Source organism: Centroberyx gerrardi, chromosome 9 (assembly GCF_048128805.1).
Source record: "Centroberyx gerrardi isolate f3 chromosome 9, fCenGer3.hap1.cur.20231027, whole genome shotgun sequence".
Lineage (NCBI taxonomy): Eukaryota > Metazoa > Chordata > Actinopteri > Beryciformes > Berycidae > Centroberyx > Centroberyx gerrardi.
In genome coordinates, this window is record NC_136005.1 from 16245300 (window position 1) to 16273259 (window position 27960).

General features: G+C 38.9%; 6 protein-coding genes across 9 annotated transcripts in view; 2 read left to right on the forward strand and 4 right to left on the reverse strand.

Annotated features, from left to right (window-relative positions):
• Positions 1 to 649: 649 nt before the first annotated feature.
• On the reverse strand, positions 650 to 3279 carry pigx (phosphatidylinositol glycan anchor biosynthesis, class X). The gene is made up of 6 exons (XM_071895681.2): positions 3137 to 3279; positions 2513 to 2603; positions 2288 to 2423; positions 1921 to 2134; positions 1052 to 1152; positions 650 to 923 (listed from the first exon to the last, which is right to left on the reverse strand). The coding sequence occupies exons 1-6, from the start codon at positions 3198 to 3200 to the stop codon at positions 786 to 788; spliced, it is 744 nt and encodes a 247-aa protein (XP_071751782.2). The 5' UTR covers positions 3201 to 3279; the 3' UTR covers positions 650 to 785.
• Positions 3280 to 3601: 322 nt separating this feature from the next.
• On the forward strand, positions 3602 to 4826 carry cep19 (centrosomal protein 19). Its single transcript, XM_078285827.1, has 2 exons — positions 3602 to 3923; positions 4436 to 4826. The coding sequence occupies exons 1-2, from the start codon at positions 3794 to 3796 to the stop codon at positions 4780 to 4782; spliced, it is 477 nt and encodes a 158-aa protein (XP_078141953.1). The 5' UTR covers positions 3602 to 3793; the 3' UTR covers positions 4783 to 4826.
• Positions 4827 to 5957: 1131 nt separating this feature from the next.
• On the reverse strand, positions 5958 to 11698 carry ing5a (inhibitor of growth family, member 5a). Its single transcript, XM_071895578.2, has 8 exons — positions 11586 to 11698; positions 8796 to 8867; positions 8425 to 8591; positions 8083 to 8194; positions 7886 to 7985; positions 7577 to 7712; positions 7364 to 7425; positions 5958 to 7206 (listed from the first exon to the last, which is right to left on the reverse strand). The coding sequence occupies exons 1-8, from the start codon at positions 11620 to 11622 to the stop codon at positions 7167 to 7169; spliced, it is 726 nt and encodes a 241-aa protein (XP_071751679.2). The 5' UTR covers positions 11623 to 11698; the 3' UTR covers positions 5958 to 7166.
• Positions 11699 to 13475: 1777 nt separating this feature from the next.
• On the forward strand, positions 13476 to 19118 carry plekhb2 (pleckstrin homology domain containing, family B (evectins) member 2). Its single transcript, XM_071895592.2, has 8 exons — positions 13476 to 13583; positions 14412 to 14462; positions 14649 to 14801; positions 14901 to 15003; positions 15213 to 15252; positions 15771 to 15854; positions 16990 to 17104; positions 17532 to 19118. Exons 2-8 carry the CDS (start codon positions 14426 to 14428, stop codon positions 17666 to 17668), a joined length of 669 nt encoding a protein of 222 aa, XP_071751693.1. The 5' UTR covers positions 13476 to 13583; positions 14412 to 14425; the 3' UTR covers positions 17669 to 19118.
• A 74-nt stretch (positions 19119 to 19192) lies between these two features.
• LOC139908751 (vacuolar protein sorting-associated protein 4B-like) lies at positions 19193 to 25867 on the reverse strand. The gene is made up of 12 exons (XM_071895552.2): positions 25668 to 25867; positions 25239 to 25350; positions 24933 to 25080; positions 24642 to 24700; positions 24398 to 24517; positions 24166 to 24322; positions 23887 to 24035; positions 23702 to 23783; positions 23327 to 23546; positions 21820 to 21960; positions 20172 to 21476; positions 19193 to 19668 (listed from the first exon to the last, which is right to left on the reverse strand). Exons 1-11 carry the CDS (start codon positions 25683 to 25685, stop codon positions 21375 to 21377), a joined length of 1308 nt encoding a protein of 435 aa, XP_071751653.1. The 5' UTR covers positions 25686 to 25867; the 3' UTR covers positions 19193 to 19668; positions 20172 to 21374.
• A 401-nt stretch (positions 25868 to 26268) lies between these two features.
• ankrd29 (ankyrin repeat domain 29) overlaps positions 26269 to 27960 on the reverse strand; it is a 5588-nt gene continuing 3896 nt past the window's right edge. For 3 of the 4 annotated variants that reach the window (XM_071895648.2, XM_071895646.2, XM_071895650.2), the window contains 4 exons: positions 27608 to 27706; positions 27047 to 27160; positions 26815 to 26913; positions 26269 to 26723 (listed from right to left, as the gene is read on the reverse strand). In XM_071895648.2, coding sequence (XP_071751749.1) covers positions 26640 to 26723; positions 26815 to 26913; positions 27047 to 27160; positions 27608 to 27706 — 396 coding nt within the window. In that variant the 3' untranslated portion in view covers positions 26269 to 26639. The remainder of the gene's footprint in view (positions 26724 to 26814; positions 26914 to 27046; positions 27161 to 27607; positions 27707 to 27960) is intronic. The other variant, XM_071895647.2, reaches the window with a different exon arrangement.

Consider the following 27960-nt stretch of genomic DNA (forward strand, 5'->3'; position numbering starts at 1 on the left):
AAGGGGAAGCGGAACTACCGACCCAGCCCTAGCGTATACGACCAATGTATCAAATGAATGGTGTGTAGCCTGCTCTCTGAGCCGAAAAATACAGTCCGGCAGCTGCAGATAGGCTGCTTATGATCTGAGTTGTAATAACACCCGTTTTGGCAGTTGGGAATATAAAAGAGAAAAGCATGTAGAAACTTCAGAACCTGGAACTTAGAAGTTGAATAAATTCGAAAAGCATTCTAGGTAATGTAGTTTTTATATTTGATCCAGTAGCATGCAAATGAACACTATGGAGCAGTAGTGTATGACTTAGTTGTGGAGTAATGTAGTAGAATAGCCCACAGAATGTGAAGACACCTTATTGAGATGATATGAAATGTTGGTGTGGTGAGTAGGGAGACTGCATTCCAACTGCAGGACTACACGTCTGTCAGCAAGCATCCGCCCTGCTGAAGTGTCCTTGAGCAAGACACTGAATTCCCACCAGCTCCAGTAATGCTGCCCTACATTACCTAGTGCCCTGACCTTCTGGTGGAGGCTGGCAAGTGAAAGCCCTCTAAAAAATCCCTCCAATGCTCAAAAAAGTATCTCATTATCAGCATTATTATTATACATGTTTTATTTACAACAATCTTTTTTTTTATATATATATTTTTTTACAAATGCTGCAATGTTCAATTGTGCAATGCAAAATCTCCAAAATTGAATTATTTTCTTTAAAAAACAAAACAACACATAACCTTTATGTGTGTTCATACCCATTGTTAGATACAAGATATATTGACAATCACTGTTTAAAAGATTTTATGTTTCCAGATGTTTTTCGACAGTGCCAAGCAGCACATCATTGTGACTAGAAGGGTTCCACTGCATACAGGTATCACCAAAGACCCATCGCCAACTGGAAACTGGAAACTCGCATGGCCCGGCTCCTGTAGGATACAAGATTTGAGTAACAAAGGGAATCAGTAATGAAGGAGAATTAGTATCATACAAAAAAGGACACATTTGTTGCATTTACTGCAGCCACAAAATTTGTAAAGATAAAATTGGGAAACACCTGCCGATGCTGGATTTTAACCCATTGACATATGCTTGAGTTGTCGGCAGTGCAGGGGGCGTCTACAACTGTATGAGGCTGTAAGTAGGATGGCTGTGTACCTAAAGACAGGAAGAGTTTTAGATTAAGGCAAACAAACACTTCATTTTCTGGACACCAGTAGTAATTGGCTGCACTGGCTACATTTTCCATCCTGTGTTTGCAGCAACCACTGTGTGCAAGTGCCTTTAAAGGTAAAAGGAACCTAAAATTAACTTATAACATATAAGTCATTTTGTTATTAAATATATATAAAATAGATATAAAATATATAAATATTAAATAGAGTATTGATATTATACAAAAAATTATGAGACAACAAAAATTTGAGAATGCCACCTCTATTCTCATCCCCCATTTATTCATTAATATATATACACACTGTATGTGTATATATATATATGTATATATATATATATACAGATATATATATACAGATAAATTGTATGAATAAGCAATAATCAGTTTTGTCAATCAAACAGCCTTTAATGCAGCCCTTTAACTCAACTGCTCTTTGACAGAGAAATTTAATGGATACTTTCAAAAAGAGATGCATATTTTCAAATAACTAGTAAATAATAATAAATAGTAAATCTTGATCAGAAGATTCATTAGATATCTTTAAGTTCCCTTCCCAGTTATCAGTATCAGATCCCAGAGTCCCGAATCAGTCAGGGCCAACACAAACATCATGACTCCTCAGAAAGTAGCCAAGATGTAAGTTTCTGAGCAGGAAACTGGTGTTACATCATATACAATTCTCTGGAGCGAGTTTTGAGACCAGGCAGAGAATGGATATGTGATCAGAGAACAAAGATGCAACCACTTACATTTGTCAGTATGCAGCAGCAGCTCTGGAGGATCTAAGTTTACAAATGCAAACTTTTTACCCACAAAAGAAGGCTCATGGTAGCGGCCATGTATCGGGATTGTTGTTTTTAGAAGTCTGGGAATTCGTCTATCCAGAGTGGGATACACAAGAGTAACAAATCCCTCAGTCTTGTGAGCAGGCACCTCTAGGTCAATGGCTGAACCTAGTAACACCTTGCAGAGGAAAATTAAAAAATATATTTCATTGTGGCTTGTAATATTTAATCCTACAAATATATGGTACTATATTTCTGCTCAATTGCTTTGAGTACTTAATAAAAATGTCACAACCTTTTTGTTCATATCATCATTATATTTCAGTTTTACCTGCCAATCACTGTGATCACTCAGTGATGCAAGCTGGTATGGATCAACATAGATTCCTCTGGGCCATCTGTGAACCAACAAAGCTTTGAGGCCATTGGGCCCATCAGGGCTGAACTCAACAGTGGTTACCACCTCCCTAAAACACATCAAAAATAATGTCCTCATTATATTCACAATTAGTATTGAAGATGGTTACTTTCTGTCTCTGAAGATCCACCGCATTACCTGTGAAAACCCTGTTTGTTGATCTCCATTGAAACTGATGTTGAGTCAAGCCACTGCTTCAGAAGAACACAAATGTTCTCATTCTTCTCATCTAAAAAAGTCCAGATAGTACAAGTCAAGATCACATGACAGTCATTTCTATTAAATTAGCAATAATACATTTATATGACTGCATAATTTCGTTTTATCTTCTCCATTTTTATAAAATATTTAAAAGGACGAGAATGCAGTAAAAAGGGGGGCAGGGGAACAGCCAAAAATAAAAGTATTAAAATACTAGGTATTTGGACACGGAAGCAAATCTAAAATGATTTTCAAATTTTATAGCCCATTGGAAGTACCATGGGAAAATAGAGTTGTCACTTTCTCAGACTTTATGAGAAGCTGTTTATTTTCTTAAATCCTCATTAGCCCCATTCGTACCGCTCTCTTTCTCTCTTTGTGGAAGAAAAGGAGAGATGAGAGAGTCCTCTTCTATATGAGAGAGAAATAAACAACCGGCACGTTCGGGATAAATCCTGGGTCACTCAATCCATTTAGAAACCTTATGCCAAAATGAAGTTCAAACTTGAATTGAGACACAAAAATAATTAGTGATAATCGGTTTTAGATCTACCAACATACCCGTTTCGGTCCCACAATGACATGTCGATAAATAAGCCAATGTAGAGAAGAGTATAAAATACATGAAAAGCCTAATAGTGAGCTACGAGGATTTTCAAATCTTCAAGTCAACTTCTTCCCTTTAGCTAAATCGTGGTAACCAAGCACACCATAGATGTATTAAACAGGTTTCCTCTTTGGAATTGTTTACGGAAGTGAGGCTTGAAGGACCCCTTTGTAGTTCTGAGGGAGCTGTGATGATGCCAGAACAAAAAGAGTTAAAAAGGCATAGTGGGAAACACTTTAGCCAATGATAATATGCATGAAAAGGGGACTGTTTGTACAGTAAATTAGACTAATCAACATTTATCATCATAAGCACTATAACATGAACCCGTAGGCATTTAAAATATTTACCTTCAACTTAGCCAGCCTTCGGCGCAGAGGAAGGGGTCCTACTTCGACCAGGCATCGTTTTATGATTTCTGAAAGCCTGTTGCTTATGCCGAATCTCGTAATATAGACTTTTATTTCAAATACCAATGTAATACATTTATTATATAGTTAAACTGTTATAGTCTATTACTGTTGAAGTCCAAGTGGAAGGTAGCTGATTTAGCTAGCTGTCGTTAGCAATTTCAAGCGACGTGAGACTTCTCACTGACAAAAACAGAGAAGATGCCTTTTGAGGCAAAACAATGCGGAGTGCAGTTTAGTCCTCCCTCAATTATTGTGATTTATGAAAATACAGAAACCAACAAGGTGCGAAAAAGAATAATACCTGTGCGGAGCTTTTCTAAATTTTCAGGTAAGGTATGACAACCACCTTGAAAACACACAAAACCATAATAACCCTCGTCTAGTGGCATTATTATTTCATTGAATTATCATATTTAGGCCACCTTGTGAAAAGGACCGTAGGCGAGTTTTGTCACTTATAGAGCTATTACAAATTGGAATAATTTACCCATTAACACCCACCAGTCAACAAGCAAATTAGCGTTCAAAAGTTAACTCATGACACATTTACTTTCATGTAGAGAACATACTGAACAATAGTAGGTTTCAGTACCAGTTTGTGCTATGACTTAGATGTATGTTTGTGTTTTTTCATGTTATTTTTCCATTGTTCTTAAATGTTGTTATTTTTTTGTCACCTAATTGTTTACCTGTCTGTATTTTTTTTACTTTAAATTAGTTATACCTCATTATAGTTACAGTGATGTTATGTGTGAACCCCAGGGAAGACTAGCAGACTGCAGTGGCATCAGCTAATGGAGATCCTTTGTAATAAACACTGTCCCTCTCCCTCCCCTTCAGACTGCTGCAGGGCTGCTGAGAGACTGAAGAACCACTCCCGGCACAAGGACTACTTGGAGGGAGTGTCCCTGAGCCAGCTGGAGAGGCTCCACATAGTACTGAGAGATCACATGCAGGGCCACAGCCTGGAGCACAGCCTGGCCTCATTCCGCCTGGACCCTAACGAAGACCTCAATAAATTAGATGATGATGAACTGGCTCGCAAGAAGGGCCAGATGGATACACTGTTCGAGCGAAACCGAAAGCACAAGGATGACCCTGACTTTGTTTACGACCTGGAAGTGGAATTTACCAAGACTGCCAGAGACAAGTGCAGCTGGGATGAAGAGTCTGATGATGGGTTTTAAAGCAGGATGCCAACCTCTGCTCTCATCCACTTTAACAAGGTTCAGATTAAAGGAATAGTTCACCCAAAAATGAGTTTGTTCATATAACACAGCACAACTCCATAGCAGCCTTCTCCAAAACAACTGAGCAGTGGGGACCAGTTCTTCAGAGTTCCAAAAAGACCTATACACCATAATTTAGTGCAAATCTTAACTACAGCTGATTGATTTGCAACAAATCATGGTGTATAGGTCTTTCTACTCAGTGTGATTGTTTGGCTGTTTTTGTTTTGGAACTCTAAAGAACAGGTCCCCATTGACTTCAGTTGTTTTGGAGAAGGCTGCTACGAAGTTGTGAAGTGGTTCAACTATTGTGTTATATCAATCAGTGATAGACACAATAGTGGTTCATCTCATACCTAGTTAAGCTTTTAGGCTACATTTGTTTAATTTGCTGTTCTAAATACCCAGTGTTGGGTAGGTACTGTATGTACCAGAAAAAAATCCTCAGGCACACAGCAAATAATGCAATGCATAATTTCTAGCAGCAGCAGCAGCAACAGCAGTTTGTTGGGAATAAATAGAAGAGGGTAGTTAGCAGATTATATAATACTTCCATGAGTTAGCATGAGCAGCGATAGCCACCATGGCTGAACAAAGCAAAGAGCACCACCTACAGAAACACAAACTTCATCAACAGAAAATCTTGTGGCTGTTTGACAGCCAGCTGATCTCTGGAAAGTGCAGAAACACCACAGCGATGACCACTTGGCACTTAAGATGTCCCCAAAACAAGAATGACATTAATGACAGAAAAACTATTACCATGCAGAGAGAAGTTTGTGTGATCATCTTGTGATTTATGTAATGTTTGACTGTTACACTGAGTCCTCACAGTCAATTAAAAAACAAAGTATATGATTGCAGTGCATTCCCAAACCAACAGTAGCAATAAATATGCCAGTGGGTAAGGACACACACTGTGTTGATATTAGTCTGCGTTATTACATGCGCTTTCTGATTGAGAGTATTTATCGGTTTGATGGTTGCAAACGCCCTATGGCTGTTTTAAGCCGCTAAGATCAGCGGCACTGCATTTAATTTCTATAACACATTTCAAAAATTTCACAAGCTGTGTTGTGGCATCATATTATTCTTATTCTACAAGTTCTAATACAAATGAAATAATACATGAATAATTGTGAATATTTATTTGATATAAAATACTGAAATTTACAAAATACAAAGACTTTGGCTCTTTTATGTGTGGCTTTCACTTACATTACACTTAGACATGAGTGATATTCACAGTTGAATATGGACAAGTAGATGCTGAAAATCCTATTAAATAAATCATTTAAATGAGAGTTCACCAAGAAGTAAGAAATACAACAAATATATCTTTGGAAAGAAATTTTGTCCACAAAATATTGTTTCATATCATACAAAATATATATATTTTTTCATACGGTTTGAAGTGATGTACTATGGCAAAGTTTTAAATGAGATAAATTATATCATAAAACCAAGCCTGCAGTATCAAACCTCTTCAGGGGCAAATTTCAATAAAAGTGCTTCAATACCTCATTCAGTTGACAAAAGACACTGATTGACTGATCAATAGTACCACAATACATTCAAAAATGTCGCAGGTTTTTGCAAATCAATATAAAATATAGTACACCACCTGTTACCGGAAAGCTTGTAGTTCAAGACGGCACATAATAAATTTACATTGCTTTGCTTGTTTGGTATAAGCTAATCAAAATGCAAATTTTACACAGGTATCAATTGCAGTCATTTATGCAGTGCTTATGCATGCCCCACGGAGGTAGGTAACTGAAAATCAGACATATGATAATTCCTTTTACCACCACAATTTACGTAAGGATTTAGGGGTTTAAAATTGTAAATTCTCAGCAGGCTATTAATTTGTTTGAAAAATAGTTCTTTATAAAATTGTCATTTCAAGTATGTTGAAGCCACAATCCGGGATTTCTGAGTATATCAGTATTGAGTTTATACACAAACTCTTGAAGGGAAGGACTCGCTGATGAACAATAATGTCTGCAACTTTCTGATTCCACCATAACTCAAAATACCCAGGCCCATTTCCCCCCAAAGTACACAAATGATACAAATGGAAATTAACTATTGTAAAGCAGCTGGAGATAGACGACTGTCTTAAATCCAATGAAGCAAACATAGCAAAGCCATTAGAGGGGGAACAGTGGTGCCACAAGAGGAGCGAAACTCCAATTCCGGATTGGGCCTTTAAATAAAAGCTTTATGACCCACCATTTCTATGGAGAGTTATTATAGAAAAGGAAATATATATTACACTATTCAACTACATCAACAAAATACATACATTATTAGTAAAGTATTCTTCAACATATGAAATCTCATTTTTTCTTCCTGTCTTGGGTGCATCTTGGACAAAACCTGAAAAATTTGAAAACAACAAAACATTGTTTAAAGAGGATGGTCGTGATTTATCTGCACTGATAATGACTGGCGATTTCCTTGCATATCTTTTAATAAACAAATCTAGATCAACACCACATGGATGTAATTATAAATCACTGTTAAAGGCTCTTACCATTTCCCCTTGGGTTTTGTGGCAAGGTCAACACAAGCAAAGTGAAACCACTCAATTGGACACTGAAAATAAGGATTAAAAAAATCAATGTCAGCATTTGGAATCACTGATAAAAAAACAGGAAAACACACATGTTCTGCTATTATACAATGAATCGTGTTAAAAGAAAACTCTGCAAAAAAAAAAAAAAAAAAGAGTAGTATAAAAACCTACATCTGGGTTATCGCATCCAATCATCTCTCCGTATGACACCTGATGGCACAGGCAGTATGTGGGCTCATTGGGATCAACTGGCATGTCTAAAACATCTGATGGCTGCATTGGCAGGAGAGCGTCGCTCAAATCTGGGCTAAAAGTGGAAGAGAATACATTATGAGCCTGATTAACAGATGGCACACTGACTACAAGGCACATGAATGAGCTGCCCGCCCCACAACATGCGATAAAGGTCCTGGGCCGGATTCGATCCCAGGACGTTGCAGTTACATGGTATGAGTCTTAGCCAACTGAGCCACAAGTTACCTGCTTTTGATCTTTTTCTTCTTGGGAGAATCTTCATCAGAACCTTTCCTCGCTCTTCCTCTGGACGCACGCTTCTCTCTCAGCCCTCGGGAATCACCCTCTGAGCAAAATATTCATGGATATGCATCAGTACAATTTTTTATATTTACTCTTCTGCAGTGTTTTCCAGTTGAAAGCCTTGCAGATACCCAGCTTACTTTTTATTCCTCTTCCCTCCGGACTTTCATAGCCGCTCACTTCCAGTTTCTCCTTCAGCTCATTCTCAAATCGTGCCAGGTCTGCGTCCAGTCTGCGGATGTGTTTGTCCACCTACAGTAAAGGGATTTCATGTGTATTTGACCCCAGAGGATAGCACAAGAAAACGTCACTTAGAACACCCATTTCCATAGTGGTCCTCCATGGAGGCCTGAGACGGACATTTGTTTAAAAACAAGATGAACAGACATCTTAATGACATAGGAGCCAGGTAAGAGTGAAAGGAAATAAACGGAACTGATAAAGTGACCAAATGGTTGTTTGGAAGTTTGTTTTGCACTGACCATTTCATAGGTCTGCATGGCAAGCTGCACTTTGTCATCACTGAACTCTTTGCACTTGCTGTAAGCATTTTGGATCTTCTGCAGATGTTCCACTCTCTGTTCTGAGGCCAGGTTCTTCACATTGGATATGTACTCCTCCGCCAGCTTGTCAATCTCTCCTTTTTTCTCTGCACAACAGCAGGAGAATTAGAGTGCTGAAAACACATTCTCAACGGCACAATGCTAGTGTACATAATCATCACAGCACTAATACAATTACTATTAGCTGTAAACATGGTGGATGTAAAATGGTAAAGCACAAGAAAGTTAGATTTAAATCCATATTCCACTTAAATGCTCATGATTTCATAAAGTGAAATTACAGTTATCACCTTCAGTCCTATTGTCCAGGTCCCGCATCAAAGTAAAGTTCCTCTGTAGCTCACATGGTAGATTCTCAATACCTAGACAGGAGAACAACTTAATGTAAGACGATGTTACTGGGGGTGTGTGTTTTTATGTGAAAATTTGTATTTATAATTCATATTTCAAGAACTAAAACGAATTCAATAAGAATTAATTTGGCATTAGTGGAAAGATAGACATTTCATCCTTAACTTTTCAAGCCTATGAAAAGGTAAACAGCTGTCAGTGTTAATCTTCATTTCCTCTCCCATTTTTACTTATTCTCAGACAATCCATGTAATCTTACTCCAATAATTTCAGAGCCAAAAAAATGCCAATTTTGTGGCAATTAACCTGATGCCCTGGAGCGCCATAGTGGGAGGAATTATAATTAGGCTATAAAGCAGAGCTGAAGGAGCGCCCCTAAAGTGTCTGAACTAAAATGCTTTTTGGAATCTTGAGGTGTTTATTTATAAATGTTTTATACTTTTATTTTACATTTTGAAACAGGATTTGGTTGAAATCTACAAAACTGCACACAAATACAACTTTGACAAGCCGGTTCCTGTGCAGACTAAAACAAAATCCCCAAAATGTACTTTTTAATTTAGGAAGAAAGCAACAATTTTTCATTATTTTCATTTAATAAGGATTCCTCTGTGCATATATTCTTCATTTTCATTTTGGAACTTTGCATTACTCAAAAAATTCTGACTGCAGTCAGACACATGTAATGCCATTGTAAGCCAAGTCAATGTTGCACAGTGTGCAGGCCAGGCTACTACATGACTACTACATGACCACACTTTGCTGTTCTGTTGTCTTTGTTTTGAAGACTCTCTCAAGGGATCGTCATTCTCAGAACTGTGGCATGCATCAGCCGTTTTCAAAATATAAATAACATGGAGAGAGGAAGTCCGCTGAAGTATCTTTGGTGGTGAATTGACAACGGACTAATCAAAGATTCAACATTTGTCGACATTGCCAATAATGCTGAATAATTGTTGCAGGCAGGCCTAATTTTTTTTTTCAAGAATTGTAATACCAGCTATCTCCAATACCATTTATATTGCCAGGCATGAGCAACTCTCTCCCTTAGCTAGAAAATTTACATTTTAGACATTCAGGAAACACTCTTATCCAGAGTGACTTACAGTAAATGCAACACTAGAAAAAGCTTGAATTCCTACACTGCCAACATTACAGGGAACTAATAATAAGCTGTGGAACGACCCCCAGACAATAGAAGTAACACATACTCCAGAGTCTGTAGTATATTTATGTAAAGTAGTGCTTGGTAAAATAAACTGGAGTGGAGCAGAAAAAGATTGTTTTAACAGGACATGAGTAAGAACAGGTGCAAACAGAGGAGGAAGATAAGAGACGGGATGTTTAGTGACTCATGAAAGTTGTTGTGTTCCCCCCCCCCCTGAAACTATTAAACTAATCTGAGTCATCATACCACTGTAGTGCCTGGATCTGTATCACTGACAATGGATAGGAGACTGTGTGTCCATTTCTTAACCAGATAATATAACAATCTTTTTTTTTTTTTTTGTTTCAGGCTATGAGATTATAATCAGTGTTTACTTATAAAAGACCATCACAGGAGAACCAATGTCGAGCTCAATCACAATCACAACAACAGGTAGGCTAACCCCTCTGACTGCTGGACACTCAGTTATCTAATCGACTTAAAACATGGATATAACAAAAAATGTCACATGCATATTGATCTACGATTTGAGATGTTACCACACCTTTTAATCCCAAGGACACACATTAGGCTACGGACCCCCAGTGATTAAATTTTGTCCCAGTGAATCCCACCTGGGAAGATTTTAGCTGTTAAATATATGATTTAGTTTAGAACTGCATAACTGCCTTTTATTTAACCTTTTATCATAAGTCATTCTTATAAATTGATTCTTTGTGATTGTGGTGACCTCTTGTGAATTAAATATGAATAAAATTAAACTATTCCTCTTTTTTTTTTTATTGTTATTAAAGGCCCTTTCCCCGGTAAGTTACTCCCGGACCCCTCTTGGAGGACCACTGAGCTACAGTGCTGTATGCAGACGGTGCACACGGACGTCCCCGAGGTTAGAAACAAGCACACCGTCTCACTGTTGTCAAACTTATCGTGCTTCTGTGACGCACTTCAAATATCCCGCCCCGCTGGTTACGGGAAACGCGGTCACCAACAAGTTGCAAATGCGATTAAATAGTTAATGTTTGCTAAATAAGCTAAAGCAAGCGCAAGTGTAGGCCGAAAATAACTACAGACTCAGTTAAGTCACAGAATCTGCAGTTTCATTAAACTGCAAAATATAAGCAACCTGCACTGACAAATCTCCGCTAGCAGTGCAACTAGCAATGTTAACTATCTTATTTATGTGCAGCAGCCCGAATGAAGTAGTGTTATGTCAAAACGAGTAGCTAACTTAACGTTTGAGGTTGTAGCTACAAATAATCGCAGTGCTAATATATTGTGAAAACGTGTTTTGGGTGTAGGTTAAATGCAGCACTTACGAAAACATTTCAGAGACTAGAAGTTTGCGTAGCGCCCCTATCGAAAGCTAACGCTGAGCTAACGAGCTAACGTTACAGCTAGTGAGCCAGTAAGTAGTTGCTACCGCGCTGTGTATCATTTCATCCAGCTAACGTTTCATAAGGGAAAACAAGTCAAGTGTTCGATACAGTGTAAAATACAAAATGATGCAAGCTGGTCAAAATAATTAATATAAACAGAATACATTCGCTGGATAGATACTTACTGTCAAGGTAATGTTCCAAGTATATTGCCGTCGCCATTTCAGGTTAGCTATCTAGCTAGCTTGCCACTGCGTTATCTTCCAAATTGGTCAGGCAACCAGTGCGCGCGTTTTGTAGCCCGGGGTTGTCCGGCAGGTAATGACCCGCAGTGGAAGTTTTCCACGCTGGATGAAGAAACGTCGCTCCCTTGTGTAAACTGTCAGAGGGAAGATGTAGGAGTGGACATTTTTTTGTAAATTCATTACTGACTATAGCCTATTTATGGTAACTTTGGCCTATAAATGTTGTTTTTGGTTATCTTAAATATAATAGAAACAAGGACAAACAAATGTATTTAGTTTTGCTGTAATAATGGATACATTTCATATTCCTAAATGTAAGTTTATTTTTTATATATATTTTTTTATTACAGGCAAAAATACACATAACACACACGACAATATGACATGACAATATATCCTCACAAAAAAAAAACGTAATAAAAAAAGTAAATAAATATAAAATAAAAAAGACTGTGTAAGTCTAAGAATGTAAGTTTATTTATAAAAATAACAATTTCTAATATTGTATATGTATATTGAACAATATATAAATACTGTCCTATACTCTTCCAATAAGGAAGCTCTGAAATTGATAGGCCTATTTGATTTTTTGTATATCCTTTGTGATGTTTTTATTTTGGTTTTTATTTTATTTATATTTTTTTGTATGGATTGTGTTCTAATTTTAAAAAAAAAAGAGGAAGATGTGTCTTGTGCTTGAGCTGATGTTTGTCCTTTGAGACAGTGTGCATGTGACAAATATATAAATAAACTTGAACTTAGAAGACCACTTATCGGCAGTACAATCGTAGATGGTGGATAAAGTCCCTAGTACTATGACTAAAAAAACAAACAAAAAAAATCTTGGTATGACTGCTCATATGCGCAAAATGCTCAAATGGCATCTACATAGTTTTCACCTCAGTGTTGTAGTTAATAGTACATGATTTCAGCTCAAGGCTACAGAGCTAACTGCTTATTCTGTTATTTTCTTCTGCCTCTCTGTGTGGAGCCAACTACCTAAATTCTGACTAAATTGGGACCCCCAGGGGCCCTTGGAGCGGTTGCAGGGGGAATTGTTCAATCTCACTAATATTTAGTTTGAGGAATGGCTGATCAGATGTTTCACACTCCACACTGTTACCTCCCCTCCTATGCTTGTATTCACTGAGGGCCTCAGGTTGGTGGTGCCGGGTAGTTTATAGCTCAGCTAGATAGATTAGGTTGGCTTGTTGTGTCTTTCAATGTGTTATTTTGTGTTTTGTGCTTTGTTTTTTTCCTTGGGTTTTGTTTTGCTGCAGACTGTAGGCTATTACATCATTTTGTTTTCTGATTGATTGTTGATTAGTTAGATCTAAGTAGGCTCATTTTCTGTAAAGTCCACATGCTTGTGATGAAGGTCTATATAAATAAACTTGACGTGACTTTACGTCCTAAACAGTTGTCCACTTCTGTACCAAATCAAATCCAACAACAATAATCTCTTGAAATTGGAGCATCACTGACAAAATCCTATGAAAAACGACTGTCATCTTTACATCAGGGGTGGGTTTGTTTTGCCGCTGCCTACACTCGATTTCGACAGTACAATCCGCCCTTACGGGTGCTCGCTCGTCAAGTGACCAAAAACGTAGTGGGTGGACTTGAACGAGCGCGTCCTACATTTGCTAGCATTTTTTTCCAACACAGTCAGCTGATTGGTTACGTCATTCAAAACAAGCACGCCAACCTCTCTCCAAAGAGATTGAAGCTTCGCGAAGAGGCTGGGAGGGCGGGGCTAAAGACAGTCATGCCATTGACAAGCGTAACGGCTGTGTCCGGTTATCTGTTCAGGCTTTTCGGCTCTTAGCAAGTCATCTTCTTTTTTAGTGCATCTCAGCTCCTTGTTTGCTGTATCCAGAGACTGTATCACTTTATCAACCAGACTGCCGTATTTCCTTCAAAAATACAGATAATCAAGTAAGTAACCCACCTATAGCCTATCTACAACTAACTTACATTTACTATTTTTATTGGTTAAGAAATACATTGTTAGCTAGGTTTGCTAGCTACTGACGTCTTCACCGTACAAACTAAACAAGTCTGCTAACTTAACCTACTGTACGTTAGGCCCAGGCCGAAGAAACGTCTTATAAACTTGTCGATTGCTTCAGCAACATGTGATCACTGGGTTACTGGTGTTTACTAAGTTATTCCAATTAGCTTTTTATCAAGATGGCCGAGCCCTCGCTAATGTAAGAAAATGACTTATGTACAACATTTGAATTCAGTATAACTGAACGTAGATAAGGAAACCGACTGATTAATCTGCCTTGTTGATGAAAAAACACACATTTCCTTACACTGAAAACTGTAGAACTGTAAAAAAAAAATGTAGCTGTCATTAACATTGTTAGTAACGTTTACTACATCTCAACATTTGTTAATGAGCTCATATTGAGGTGAGCACGCTAAAATTGTACGTGCATGTTGTACTGATGTGAAATATTTGCTTTAAGTTTCAAAGGACTCTTGTGATAAATTATTGTGGTGGAACACACTTTTGATCAATAAATGTAATCACTCACATACTAATTTGCATTCAGCACTCTTGATAGTCTATTTATTATGGTCTAAAATGACCAACATGGACTTGGACTGATAGTGATGAGGGTTAGGGTTAGGTGTTCAACTTAAAGCACGTGCCACGCCCTAGCCACAGCCCATACACATCTTCCTATAATTATGTTTCATGGATGGATAAAGGCTCTGTGGCTCTAACAAATGTATTTTTTTTTTGTTCTTTAGGTGTTGCCTCTAAGATGTCCATTGTGAAAAGTGGTTGGCTCCACCGACAGAGTGAGTATAGGCCTACAACCAGCCACAGCAGTTTCTTCATTAATACTGCATGTTGACATCAACCTTTAATGAGTGTTAAGAAAATGTCAAATACACATATGGTAAAAATGCTGTGACAATGGGTATGAATTCCTGTATAAATAATGTCAGTTTGGATTGAATTTGACTGCAACATATCTCTGTCAGGTACCATATTGCGTCGGTGGAAGAGGAACTGGTTTGACTTGTGGGCTGATGGACGACTGGTGTTCTATGATGACCAGCAACGCCGAGACATGGAGGACGACATCCACATGAGGGTCGACTGCATTAACATCCGCAGCTCCAATGCATGTCAAGGTAATTGGCATCTTATCTACTGCATGGTGTCCTCAACCTGTGCTTCTGATTTTTTTTAATTCACCCATCTTGGCTGTTTGTCCTGCTGTGCATCCTCAGAGCTGAACCCACCGGAGGGGAAGAGCCGTGATGCCCTGCTGCAGATCGTGTGCAGAGACGGACGGGTCATCAGCCTCTGTGCGGACAGTGCAGATGACGCTCTGTAAGGCAGCTCACTAGTGCTGTTTAATGTTCTGGTTGGCATTATGTCAATGTGATGAATGATTACCGTTTCTCCATGTTGTGTCTTACATTTGTTTCAGTGAAGTATAATGTTCTCATATTTTGCTAGAATAGGTATTCTGTTGTTATATTTTCATCATAAAGTTGGCTTCAGTTCCCAATTGAAACGTTTTCCGCTGTTTGTTTCAGTGCATGGACCATGGCACTCCAGGATGCTAGAATTAATGCGGTGAGTTTTTGCTACGTCTTTGATTGCTGGAGTTTTGCTTTAAGAAGTCAAAATTGTTATTAAATGAGTCTGTGTCTGTACCTACAGTATGTGTTTGTTATTAGATCTTGTTGAATAAGGACAGATAAAACTGTGCGACTTAAATTGGAAAACCGCTCAGTTTAAGAAATAACAAATATGATTTTATTATATTAATGTTATAAGGTTTAACTGTTTGGAAAAAATCCCCTCTGTTGGACTGGTAAATCAGCAAGGAGGGGAAATAATGAAATACCGATAATAAAATGTCAATAGAAAGCTATGAATATTCACTATTTTCATAATACCTCTATGAAGGTTACTAATATACTGTAGACTGAGCTGTGTTGTTGTATGGGAGTAACATTTGTCAAACCTGAAATTCACTACTATTCTCACTTTTACTTCTTTGGCCAAGCTTCATATTATACATTTTTGTTTATGATCATCCTCAGTTTGCAGGTAAGGTAGTCTAATTGTTTTTATTTTGTATTTTTTAGTTGGTCAGTCCTCAGGTTGGCTTTGCACAGGAAGTGATTGCCTCCGCTCCTCCCCCCTACTCAGAATATGCTGCCCCCCCTCAGGTAAAGTCAAGAGGATAGACAATGTGAAAATGACTCATTTAGCTAGAAAACTAATAAGCATATTTAGTTAATGTGGAATTTATTTCACCATCTAAATTCTGGATATATTTTCTTGAAAATTTGACAAGTGAATAGAAAATAAGCTTTTTTTAACTCAATACAATATTAATCAATCATAACTCAATACTCTTGTTTACAGATGTAAACAAACCTTGTACAGCCTTAAAAATATGTGTAAAACTGATGTTTAGCTATCACATTCTGTCATTTCTGACCTCATGCTGTTGTTTAGCGGTGTATTTTTCTTATTCCCACAAAAATAACTGGCCAAACATAGACAACTTGACATCATGTCTAGATATCTCCAGGGCAGCGACAATGGCACAGCTAAATCATAAAAAGCACACGTCGGGTTTTGGTATCAGCTGCTCAGAATCAAAGAGCAAGGGCTTCTTTCTAGACTCACTGTTTTGCACCGAAATCCATCGAGGAAGAGGCAAAGATACCAAGTTCTCCACCAAAAGTAGCCTCAGTAGACCAGAATGCAATGCAGCTACAGCTTGCATCTTTGCGGATCTGTCATCAGTAATCTCACAACTGAGATTTTACACCATATTAAATCCAGGATTCGACTCTGGGTATCTGAGAATGTGTCGTCGGTAGATTGTGAAATATCACACACCTCCGACAGCTTTTTTTGTAATTTGAATAACCGGGCGCAGCAAACCACAGCATTGTTCTCTTTCCGCTCTCACTGTTTCTTAACTGGAGAAACTTACTGCACCGTCGTTATTGCTCTCTCCACACATACAGCACAGAGAACCTCCTTCACTGGGGATGTCAAAAGTCATTCTGGGAAACGTAGGAAATCACTAAGTGAAGTAGAAGTAGATGAGGCAGGTCCTGGAATGCACTGAACATAGCAAAGTGATGACATCTAACTGTAAGAGTATCTGAAGGTGGATTTTTCCTTTCAAGGTGAAAGATAACAAATCATTCAAATGTCTTTTTTCAACTGTTACCTGCATATTCACTTTAATACTAGAATACAGGATTCCAGCTTATTATGACATAGTTGCATGACTTATTTCTCAATTTTTGTGATTTTTTTTTTCTTTTCTGTATTTTTCACCAGGTCTATGCCCCGGGCCCTTATGGAGACTATGTTGCACCTCCACCCCATGCTACACAGATCGTATACTCCGCTGATGGGCAGCCCTATGCCGTTGCATATCCATATCAGTACCAAGGTGAGGAGAAGTGCATATTTCCTCCCAGTGATGGTTCCAGGAGTAAACCATCAGGGATCTAAGGCTGCACTTATTAAGGGAACACTGACACAAAATAGGATACCCGAAAATGCAAGTTGAATTGGTGCACAGATTAAAAAAGTGAACAGCGGTTACAAGTGACTGAGTGCAATTTATCGAGCTGAAATTGTTGACACATTGTTTCTTTTTGCACCCTCAAAATTCTGATGGCATAATTTATTCCACACCCAAATTTATTTTAAAGCAGACTTTGAGAAAAAGAAATGCTGTGTATGAAAGAATGGGATGCTCCTCTGTCCTCTTTCTGTCTATGAATGAATCGTAAATCACTTTATCTCTTGAGAACTTTATATTTCAGTATGGCAGACTCAAAAATGAGCCATGTCTCTCCCACTGTGTTTTGCAGGTGCGTACCCCGCTCCCGGGGCGAACCACGTTATTATCCGAGAGCGGCAGCGTGACGACGGAGGAGACGTGGCTCTGGGCATGCTCGCTGGAGCGGCGACCGGCCTGGCACTTGGCTCCCTCTTCTCTGTCTTTTAGTGTCTTTACAGAAACTGTAATCTTACTAACGTACACCTAGTGGCACACCATATCCTGTATTTGCAGCATCTTGGCTTCTTCTCTGTGCCATCACACAGAGACTTCACAGAGTGAGACGTGTCTGTGTTGGGCTACTTCCACCTATGAAGCATGACTGTGCTGTGCCAGTGAATTACTCCTTCTGTGTCCTTACCAAAGGCTTCTATATATAAATACTGTTAGCACTTTCTAATAGCCCCCTCCCCCTAGTTGTGGCAGTTCCTCACTCCCTTTGTTTTGTTGGAATATGAATGTACTCATCAAGAAATACAAAGAATTATTTAAATTGCAGAAAAGACGCTATTCCTTTCAGGTTATGTACATTTCAGGTCCTCTCAGCAGATGTCCCAAACAGTTTTTGAGTCATATCTGAGTTTGTTCCTATTTCATTGAGCACATTTGTCCTTCACCTTTGCTGTATGATCTTCGTGTTATTTGCTTTTGCGCAGGTTTTTTCACTGTCTGTATGCTTTAACTTTTATTATTTTTTACTTTAACCCACATGTTTTACTTGGCTACTGTACTCTGGTTGTGAATATGCAGTGTGCAGTGTTTCTCCAGGTTATCTGTGGTGGCGGCAGGCCGGGCTGAGAGTTGTGTGGTTTAAAGGAGTGTGCACATGCAAAGCAATAATCACTGTCAATGTCATTTTAGCATTTTGAGGACTCTGGTTGTGGTGGGCTGTCTGATGATGTTGTCACCACAAATAAGTCTGCGGCTGGGAAACACTGGCATATGTAAGCTGTGCTTTGATGTGAAAAGGGACGTCACTCTTCAACTCTTATATTTGCATGCCATATGTTTGGTCTTTTTTTTCACTGGCAGCTGTTGAATCATTCTGTTTATTTAATTTCAACAATGTCTGAATTGATACTTAGGGTTTCATTTTAGTAGACTTGGTACAGTATGCACAAACACTGATCAGGTCAATCAGTCTTTTGAGGTTTAATTACATTTCAATTGGCCTTAACTTGACTTATATTCCACACTCCAAGTGACTTGAACATTTTCAGATTTTGCCATAATTCCTGTTATTTATGATTGTACTTGTACACTTTAAAATGGCCATATGTGCTCTATAGAAAAGGCATAGAAGAACATTTTTAGTGTGCTTTTAAAGCTGAGATATTGCATATCTCTATTAATGAGATTGACTGAAAAGATCTAAAAGACTCATATCTCCAAAGGATTTCAATTCAAAAGCCTACCAACTTCTGCTAGTAGCATAACATCAGTGTCCTTTTCCACAGGTCTTACAGGTGTTTGAAGATGTGAAATGAAGTTAAAACCTATTATTCTTCTCTCCTCATATGTACTAATCTAATTCTGAATTTACCTGGCATTTGAAGTGAAAATATCTGACCTTTAGCTAAGAGATGTATTTTAACTACTAAATATACTCACAAAGTCATTGCAGAGTCCTGTATTTACTGTTTTTGTTTTGAACAAAACCCTCTACAACAACTCTGTTCACAGAACACGTCATGAAGGATACAACACAAGTTTTATTTATGTAACCTCTGTAAATCCCAAAAGAAACCCTTACATGCAAGTATATATTTCAAACCCAAAGGCAACAGATATTTTGAGCATATTGACAGGGTCCATAAATAATTCAGAACAGAACCTTAATAAAGACTGCTGAAAAAAAAGTCTATGAAAATTGAGGCAATTTTAGAAATACAGCTCTTCACAACAATAAGTAGGAATCAACAAAATGAACACCAAGTCTTCATGAAACAGAATAGTGCATAGTCTCTTACATATTAGTAGTACAAAAGATTTAATATATGAAAGATGTTAAAGAAAAAAAAGTAACTCTGTATAGGCATGAAGAAGAGAATATATGTGTGGTCTTGGTAGCTCTTCCTATAAGTAGCCTATTTCTAATTTGGCAAAATGTAGGAAGTCCAGCTCAAATGAGGCAGATTAAAGCATTATTGCACAATATTGTACCTTTCCTGTTAAAGGGTAACTTGGGTATTTTTCAACCTGGACCCTATTTTCCCATCTTTTTGTGTCTAAGTGACTAAAGGAGACAACAATTTTTGAAATTGGTCCAGTATTGAGCGAGATCGCTTCAGCCGGCAGCTGCGACTTCCTGTGTAACTTCCTGCAACAACTCAACGCTCGCGAGACTTGAGCGAGACTTGGTTACACACAGACCGGATCAAGCGAAAGGTAAAGAAAAACGTTTCATTTCTCTGTAGGGTCCTTTCCATAATGTTGTCAGACACTTATAATAACAATCTGAGCCTGTCAGTGGCAAAAACAAGCACTTTTAGTGGACGTACATTGACGGTGCGATTTGCCCCGTCGGATTACATTGCAGTTTGTTTCGCGGCTGCCGGCTGAAGCGATCTCGCTCAATACTGGACCAGTTTCAAAAATTGTTGTCCCCTTTAGTCACTTAGACACAAAAAGATGGGAAAATAGGGTCCATGTTGAAAAATACCCAAGTTACCCTTTAAGGTCAGTAACTCAACACAAACCCAGCAGTCTTTCTTGAAGCTGCTAAAAACAATTAGGAAATAAAATATGCTCTAGAAAAGTATGTACAAAGTCCTCTTATACAGTGCGACCCAAACAACACTTTTTTTTTTTTTCTTCAAAATTATTGGTAAACAATCATTTTTCATTTGCTTGCACAATACAGACACCTGTCCTTATAGGTAGTTTGAGTCTTTAAAGAAGCCAAAATAATCCTTATCGAGGGCTTTATTAAGTGAATGTCTTTGAGTCGACTATTTCTCTTTTATTGCTGTGATGACACTTGAAAGTTCATCATTGCTTATGGAAGATGATTGGGTACTATTCAAATTTTAAGGATGTTGGCTGGCTTTTCAAACGGTAAAACAACATTTTAAAAACAATTCATGGGATAAAAAGAATTTAAGTCCACCGAGAGTAAACTCTCTCCTTTAAAGTGGGACATTGATACGACCACCACTACCACCGATTTTCTACAGACTGAACCAGAAAATTCTCTCCAATGTCCTTATAGACTGATGTAAACGGTGACATATTGTTCACTATATCTGAGAAACGGTGCTTCTAGGTAGTACTTTTTGCGAGAATTGTAGATATTAGCTACTCTATTTAACTGCTTACATTCACAGTATGCTGTCATCAGCATTCAACAGTTTATACAGTGTTAGGTATTAGACAGCTATTTGTACTGTACAAATTGTTCAGAATTTTGTAAGTTTACCAACTTGCATCCACCCATCCTGCTGTGCCTCTGTCCCCAGTTGATTGTTATTAGCAGTTTTATGGAGAATGGGTAATGATCAATTTGCAATGTAAAATTCCTTTGACAAAAATTCCTTTGAAAAGCCATACCATTACACGAGTTCCATAGGTGCTATATATAAAGAGAAGAGGTATTTAGTGTTGGAAAGAATTTCTGAAAATACACAGATATTGTATTGATCAACTGAAGCCGTCACCATCTACGTACTTTGAGAATAGTAGTTTTGATGAATCTCATTGGTCCTTAAATAATAAAGGCTAAAATCACTTGAGTTGGAAACAAACAAAATAAAAACAGAAGATAAAAGAAATATGAAACCTTGCAAATATGCAAGAGAGAAGTGAATGTGAGCCTGAGTGGATCCATAAAAGGATCTGGAGAAGAGATATGCTTATGAGGAGGGTTTGAGTATTATCAGCCTTCCTGACCAAAGTCTTCTGTAAACTTCTTCAGCTTCTCCAAGTCCTGATCATTCACAGTTGGCTTGGTGCTGGACTGCGACCTCAGCATGTCAGCCTGCATACAGAATATTATTATATTATTCTCATCACTATAGCTGGCTGAACCCCAAACCAAAATCTGTATAAAGCCTGACATCTAATGGTAAAAAAACATGCTACTGAAATTGCCATCTGCCATTCTCCTTCTGTCACCTTCTTTAGAGTACAACATGTGGGTTTGGGGTTTAGTTACTCTTTAAGATAAACACTGATGGACGGATGACTATGTAAAAAAAAAAAAAAAAAACATTAAAAAAAAATGTATGGTAACAAAACACACAATCTCCTTGTCCTGACCACTACATAATGGGAATGGGAATGTTTCATTTGCAGCCAGAAACCAAAGTGTCTTTTCTTACCATGCAGACAACCGGCTCCAGAAGTTTCTCCCCAGGAACGTCCATCCAGGTCATCTCCACAGCGCCGGGGTCACCTGGAGAACAGGGAGTCAGCAGGTCCTCCACCACAACGTTGGGATTGTTCCATGCCGACCCGCGAACCTGAGCGTGACGGGCAGAAGTAAGGGCACGAGGAAACACAACCAGCGATAACCTGGCAGTACTACCATGCCGTTTGGATTGTGTAGTGAAATTAACCAAAGGGAACATTCAGCTACTCTTCGGAAACAAGGAAAAATAATGTTATTGTACAATCAATATATATTTTGGCGATCGTAAAGAAACAAGCACAGATCCTCTACAGACCCACGGCGCGTGTTCAATTCTATGTACTGAAGCACTGCGACACGGTTAAATGACCTAATTCCACTAACGTTACTTAAATACCACAAGGTAACGTTAAAGGCACCTACCGTTTAAGTCTGCATGGCAGCGAAGACGAGTTACTGTCTACAAATCCCCGTTACTGACTGTGGAATGTGAAGTTTCACTTTTGTTTTCACACCAGGAGATTCTGTGGACTGAGTTCAATGCTGCTGGTCTGCTGTCTGTACATCTCCAAATTACAGACATGACATGATGCGCACATCAGGTGCATTAGAGATCGATTTAGATCCATGTATATAGGCTACAGTGAGCAACTTTTGATTTTGTGCCTCTGTATGAGAAACACTGCATCACACAGTCAGAAACGCCCTCTAGAGGCCATCTGACGAAGCGCATCATCTCACTAAGCGTTACCTGACTGACTGCCTGACCTGAATCTGCCTCGTGATGCCCTCGGCTGCGTCGTGGGAAAATCCACTTTTGGATACTCGTACACTGTTAGATATCATCAATTTGTGATGTTCAATGTATTCCAGGAGTTATTTTGTGATGAAGTGTTGTAATTGACTTTTTTGGTGTACACACTAGGGATATTCCCGAATAATCAGCAAAGCAGAGAGAGAGAGGGAGAGGGGGAGAGAGAGAGAGAGAGAGAGAGAGAGAGAGAGAGAGCACAGAAGGGAAGGACTGCTGCTTTGGATCCTTAGTGTTGAATGGACAGATGCTTTTTGGATGTAGCCAATAGCTGAGCTGGAATAAGACAATGCATGGGCAGTCTTTGTAAATATACTTTAAGATCCAGTCAGACAGTTTTTTTTAGCTGGGAACTATTGCTTTTGACTGGAACAATTTTATTAGTATTTATTTGTTTATTAGAGTCATTTGAAATTATTAAAACATGTCACAGTATTTTTGTTAAACCATGTGGGTCTAAAATGATTCTATGACTACCGTAATTCTTTTATGACTCTAAAAACATTGATGAACTGTCCAATACAATTCTTATGAACTGGTTCCAAAAATATGACTGATCCCAATTGTAATCTGTCCTTTTTTGGAACCAATGCTATAATATATTCAGTTTGAATTCCCAAAAGACATTTTGACTTGAGTTTGAATAACTAGGACAGGACAACCTTACCTTTTTGAAGTGAGTGGCTGACTGAACCTTCCTGACTGGTTGCATGAGCGCGTCCCTGACAATAATGCTGATGTCAGCCCCGGAGTAGCCCTCCGTCTTTTTGCCCAGAGTCACAAAGTCGGACTCCGTGAGGTCATTGGGGGTGGAGCCCAGATGCAGCTTGAACATGAAGGAGCGGGCGTGCTCCTCAGGCAGAGGGATGTAGATCCGCTTCTCGAACCTGAGGCACGGAGAGAAGACTCATGGCGGCTTGTGTGTTTGTCAAAATTTACTCTCCCCTTTCAAGGAGGTGGAGGTTTGAACAGACGACTAAACCCAGTGCTGTTACACCTCCTTTATATTTTTTTATTTATGTTTAAGTGAGTTTGAACTGACCTCCTCCTGATAGCCGAGTCTAGTGTCCATGGTATATTGGTGGCTCCCAGGACCAGGATTCCTTCATTGTCAATTCCAACACCTGAGAGGAGAATGACACTTCTTATACTTTGCAAACACAAGATGAAGTACCGATATTCAGCTCTTAGTTCAGATATTCAATCTCAAGCGCTCTTCTTACTCACCCTGCATCTGGACAAGGAACTCTGTCTTGATCCTGCGGGCCGCTTCGCTCTCGTTCTCACTCCTGGAGCCGCACAGAGAGTCGATCTCATCGATGAAAATGATAGACGGCTTGTTCTCTCGTGCTAAACTGAACAGGTTCTTCACCAGCCTCGAGAGAGAGAGAGAGAGAGAGAGAGAGAGAGAGAGAGAGAGAGAGAGAGAGAAGGGAAAAAGAGTTATGCATGTCAAGTCTCTTTCCGCTCCTAGTCTTGTCGTCATGTACAGAAGCTGGGCCTCACTTTTCGCTCTCCCCCAGCCACTTGGACACCAGGTCGGAAGAGGAGATGGAGAAGAAGGTGGAGTTGTTGGCTTCTGTGGCTACAGCCTTGGCCAGGTAAGACTTCCCTGTTCCTGGAGGACCGAACAGCAGGATCCCCCGCCAAGGAGTCCGCTTTCCTGGACAGGCAAATATATTTAAATGTTATTTGAAGCTACACGGTTATTTCAGGAGACTGTTGTTGTTTTCCGTACCTGTGAAGAGGTGAGGGAATTTGATGGGCAAGATGACGGCTTCTTTCAAGGCTTCCTTTGCACCCTCGAGTCCGGCTACATCGTCCCACTTAATGTTCGGCTTTTCCATCACAATGGCACCTTGATAGGTTGCAATATTCATTATTTTCAGAAATCTCATGCTTCTTGCAAACCTACTGAGTAACTGTGTTGTTTTGCACATTAGATTTGACTGTATAAGTTCATTCAATGCTGAGTCATTCACCTGAGAGCTGATTCTGGAACTTCTTCTTCTCTGGGTCATCGCCGTCATCGCTTTCACTCCTGAAACAAAACCACAACAGCACATGTCAGGATTTATTGTATAGTGAAGTTTAAACATGCTAATGAGGTAATGAGTAATTTTTTGGTCTGGGCTGGAGAAAGATTGCCCTCACCAGCCAGATTTTAAATGAGCTAAATTAAGTTATTGCGATATCAACAAACTAGAGCCTCAGAGCCTCTGGGGCAGTGTCCCAGCATCCCTAAATCCCACCCTTGGCTTCCTCTCTCTCACCCTTTGTCATCTGACTGGGACACTTTGACAGGCTTGGCTGGAGTCGCGTCCTTCTTCTTCAGATATTCCTTCAGCTGTTCAGCTCTGTCCAGGTAGTCTGCACACTTGGCCCTGATGCTCTGCTTTGCTCGGTCTCCCTGGGCCTCGTCTGCAGCAGCAAGATATACAAGGAAAACACAGCAAGAGAACTGCATTATGGGGGGGTCTGGAATATGTGTTATGCTATGGAAGTGGAATAAAAGAGATAAATTATGCAAATTTTAGAAAAATCAAATGCTGATTGATGTCAAAATTCAAGTTACTCACACTTTACAACATGAAGGAAGTATTGTATTGAATGCTGATATAATCGGAGGGCCTCTTCATAGTTTTTTGCTTTGTCCTCCTCTGCAGCTTTGCTCGCAAGATCTATAGCTTTCTGTCAACAGACAGTCAGCAAGAGAGGGAAGAATTAAGTTGATCTGTAAGGGCAACATGTTAAGATTCATGTTTCATTGTCTGGCCACAGACAAACCGGACGGCTGTCCGGTTTTAAATCACAGAAGAGCACTTATGAAACTGCATCACTTCTAAAACAATTGCAGTTATATAACTTCACTCTCTCTGAGTGTCACTACGAATTTCTTAAATACATTTTTCATTCTGCAAAGTTGATCAGTCTTTCTTTTGATCATAACAATCATTAAAGCCTAATGTAACCAAGCAGCTCCGTGTCTAGTTAACCTGATCACTCACCTGTAAATTATTAGCCATAGGTGTTGTTAGGATGGTCAAACTTTTTAGTCTGCCGAGCGGTCCACTTTTCTACTTTAAATAAACCTACAAACCTGTAAACTGTCGTTGTACAACTACCACTGTGGACGATGTATCATTTTAGGTAACTTAGAGCGCAAAAAAGTTGAAATCGCAATCCTCAAAATGTTTTTCTCTTCCGCATCGATATGTTGTTGAATGTTACTTCCGTGGTGATCACGTGACAATGTTATTGGGCTCCTATCTGTCTGACGACAAAGGCTACTGCAGGGTGTGTCACATTTCTTAAAAGTTAAAAAAAAATCTACAGATACTTATAACTTATTGTTGTACTTAATAGAAACTTATAAGGGACTACAAAGAAGTTGTCATACAGGTGTCATGCAACTTGTCATAGGCAGGTGTGTATCCTATGTGTGTATCTTTGTGCCAGTTTCAGAAAAAATCACTGACCTCTAGTATAGAATATTATATATATATAATATATACAATATAGAATATTGATTATATCACATTACTAGAATATTGAATATGAGCTGTAAAATCCTCATATATCAAAGAAATTTATAGACTGTCTCCTCTCCATTCATTAACAAATTTACACTTTATTACGTTTATTAAAAAGGCAAATAAAATTTTGCAAAATATCTAGAAATCTTACAACACCTGGGGTAAAACATTTAAATAAAAATAAATGCATATAGAACAACAACACAACGGAAATGATGCACATGGCAAACAAATGCATTTTGGTTGCACGTTATATTTCTCTATAGTTCGTCCAGGTTTAATCAAAATATGACAACTTCATTTCAGCCGCAATCAAAAGCAAGCACCATGTACATCTTGTAGTTGAATAGGTTTGACACTTGGTTGTTGTTGTTGTTGTTGTTTTCTCTCACTGCGTCTCGCTGCAGTAAAGCCAGGCCTAACTGTAGGGATCTGGGCTCGTCATCAACTATCTCCATTTAAGATTTTTGGATGTAGGACCCTCAGGATGCGATCACTCTTTGTAACATCTGCAGGCAGTTCATTGTTCTGCAAAAAATACATGCAAAAAAAAGCAGTTAATATATAATTGCACTGGTGTTTCTACTCATCTACTATCTGATTATTATCTCATCTCTACCTTGTTTGGTAGTGTGGGGTCTGCATTGGCACCAAGCAGCAGTAAAACTGTTTTATGATTACCACCCATAACAGCAGCATGAAGGGCTGTAGAGCCATTCTGGAAACAGCAAATATTCATAAAAATATTGATTAATACTTTTGGGGAAATATTGTATTTTTCAGTAATTAACAAATACAAAACTGCTCCTTATCCAGTATTGCAGGGCTAGTACTGAAAAGAAGACAACAACCATTGTAGCATCCTCCACCTTGAGAAGGCCGAGTGAAGGAGAGAACTTGAGGAGTTCCTCGATGACGCTGTTGTGTCCCTTGAAAGCTGCCTTGAACAACGCTGTTGATCCGTCCTTCAGACAGACAGCAGAGGAAACGTTACATTAGAGCATAAAATGATTTTTCAAATGACATGTTCATTCCTGATCCATGACAAAATGGCACAAAGAAAGATGATTAGACACCAAAAAGTTTATTGTGTTTGTTGCTTTTCTGTGCAATTTCAACATAATGTGAATTTTAGAAAGTTAATCTAAAGGATTTAAGATTTGACCAAGATGGCAGCCTCCTGGTTTGATGTTATTACTTTTTCCGTACCCATCTTACTTTCCAAAGCCTCTAAATGTAAACATCTGTTCTTGCCACTTTGTTTGGACGGTAAGGGAGAGGAGCAAACATCGGCTGTTCATGTCAATCTGGGATGGGACAGGAGGACTAAATGACACCAATCAAGAATCCCCACATCTTTATGCACTTAGTACAGTCAGCCTCCAACCAATAATTCTCAAAGAGACACATACTTGTCTGTCAGCATCCCGATCTGCACCACGTAACAGGAGGACCTTCACCACCTCGCTGTGACCCATCTGGGCTGCCATCCACAGGGGGGCAGTGCCATCCTGGAAGACGAACAGAGGGGAAGACACAGTGGAACAGGACAGAAGAGGGAGGAAGTGAAAGGAAAGAGAAAAGCAGAACATGGGCCAAACAAGTAAGAGGTCAAAGCAGGGAACAGATATTGTTAAAAGATGAGATAAACAGGGAGAGGGAGTGAGCCTGCGTGCACATGTGCGGCTGTTATGTTTCCTCTTTTCAGTCCATCTGTGATCGCTTCCTTTAAATCCGTCACCATGCAGTGCAGTAACTCCAACAG

Excerpts from the sequence above, each read along its gene's own strand:
- plekhb2 (XM_071895592.2), top strand. The coding sequence starts at position 14,426 with ATGTCCATTGTGAAAAGTGGTTGGCTCCACCGACAGA. Across the intron at positions 15,253-15,770 it reads AGGATGCTAGAATTAATGCG|TTGGTCAGTCCTCAGGTTGG; the intron begins GTGAGTTTTTGC and ends TGTATTTTTTAG. Across the intron at positions 15,855-16,989 it reads AATATGCTGCCCCCCCTCAG|GTCTATGCCCCGGGCCCTTA; the intron begins GTAAAGTCAAGA and ends ATTTTTCACCAG.
- pigx (XM_071895681.2), bottom strand. The coding sequence starts at position 3,200 with ATGTATTTTATACTCTTCTCTACATTGGCTTATTTATCGACATGTCAT. Across the intron at positions 2,604-3,136 it reads TCATTGTGGGACCGAAACGG|ATGAGAAGAATGAGAACATT; the intron begins GTATGTTGGTAG and ends GGACTTTTTTAG. Across the intron at positions 2,424-2,512 it reads AACAAACAGGGTTTTCACAG|GGAGGTGGTAACCACTGTTG; the intron begins GTAATGCGGTGG and ends GATGTGTTTTAG.
- cep19 (XM_078285827.1), top strand. The coding sequence starts at position 3,794 with ATGCCTTTTGAGGCAAAACAATGCGGAGTGCAGTTTAGTCCTCCCTCA. Across the intron at positions 3,924-4,435 it reads GAGCTTTTCTAAATTTTCAG|ACTGCTGCAGGGCTGCTGAG; the intron begins GTAAGGTATGAC and ends CCTCCCCTTCAG.
- LOC139908751 (XM_071895552.2), bottom strand. Across the intron at positions 24,323-24,397 it reads ATTCCCTCACCTCTTCACAG|GAAAGCGGACTCCTTGGCGG; the intron begins GTACGGAAAACA and ends TTGCCTGTCCAG. Across the intron at positions 21,961-23,326 it reads CAGCCACTCACTTCAAAAAG|GTTCGCGGGTCGGCATGGAA; the intron begins GTAAGGTTGTCC and ends CGTCACGCTCAG.
- ing5a (XM_071895578.2), bottom strand. The coding sequence starts at position 11,622 with ATGGCGACGGCAATATACTTGGAACATTACCTTGACA. Across the intron at positions 8,868-11,585 it reads CTTGGAACATTACCTTGACA|GTATTGAGAATCTACCATGT; the intron begins GTAAGTATCTAT and ends TCTCCTGTCTAG. Across the intron at positions 7,713-7,885 it reads AAGAAAAAGATCAAAAGCAG|CCCAGATTTGAGCGACGCTC; the intron begins GTAACTTGTGGC and ends TTCCACTTTTAG.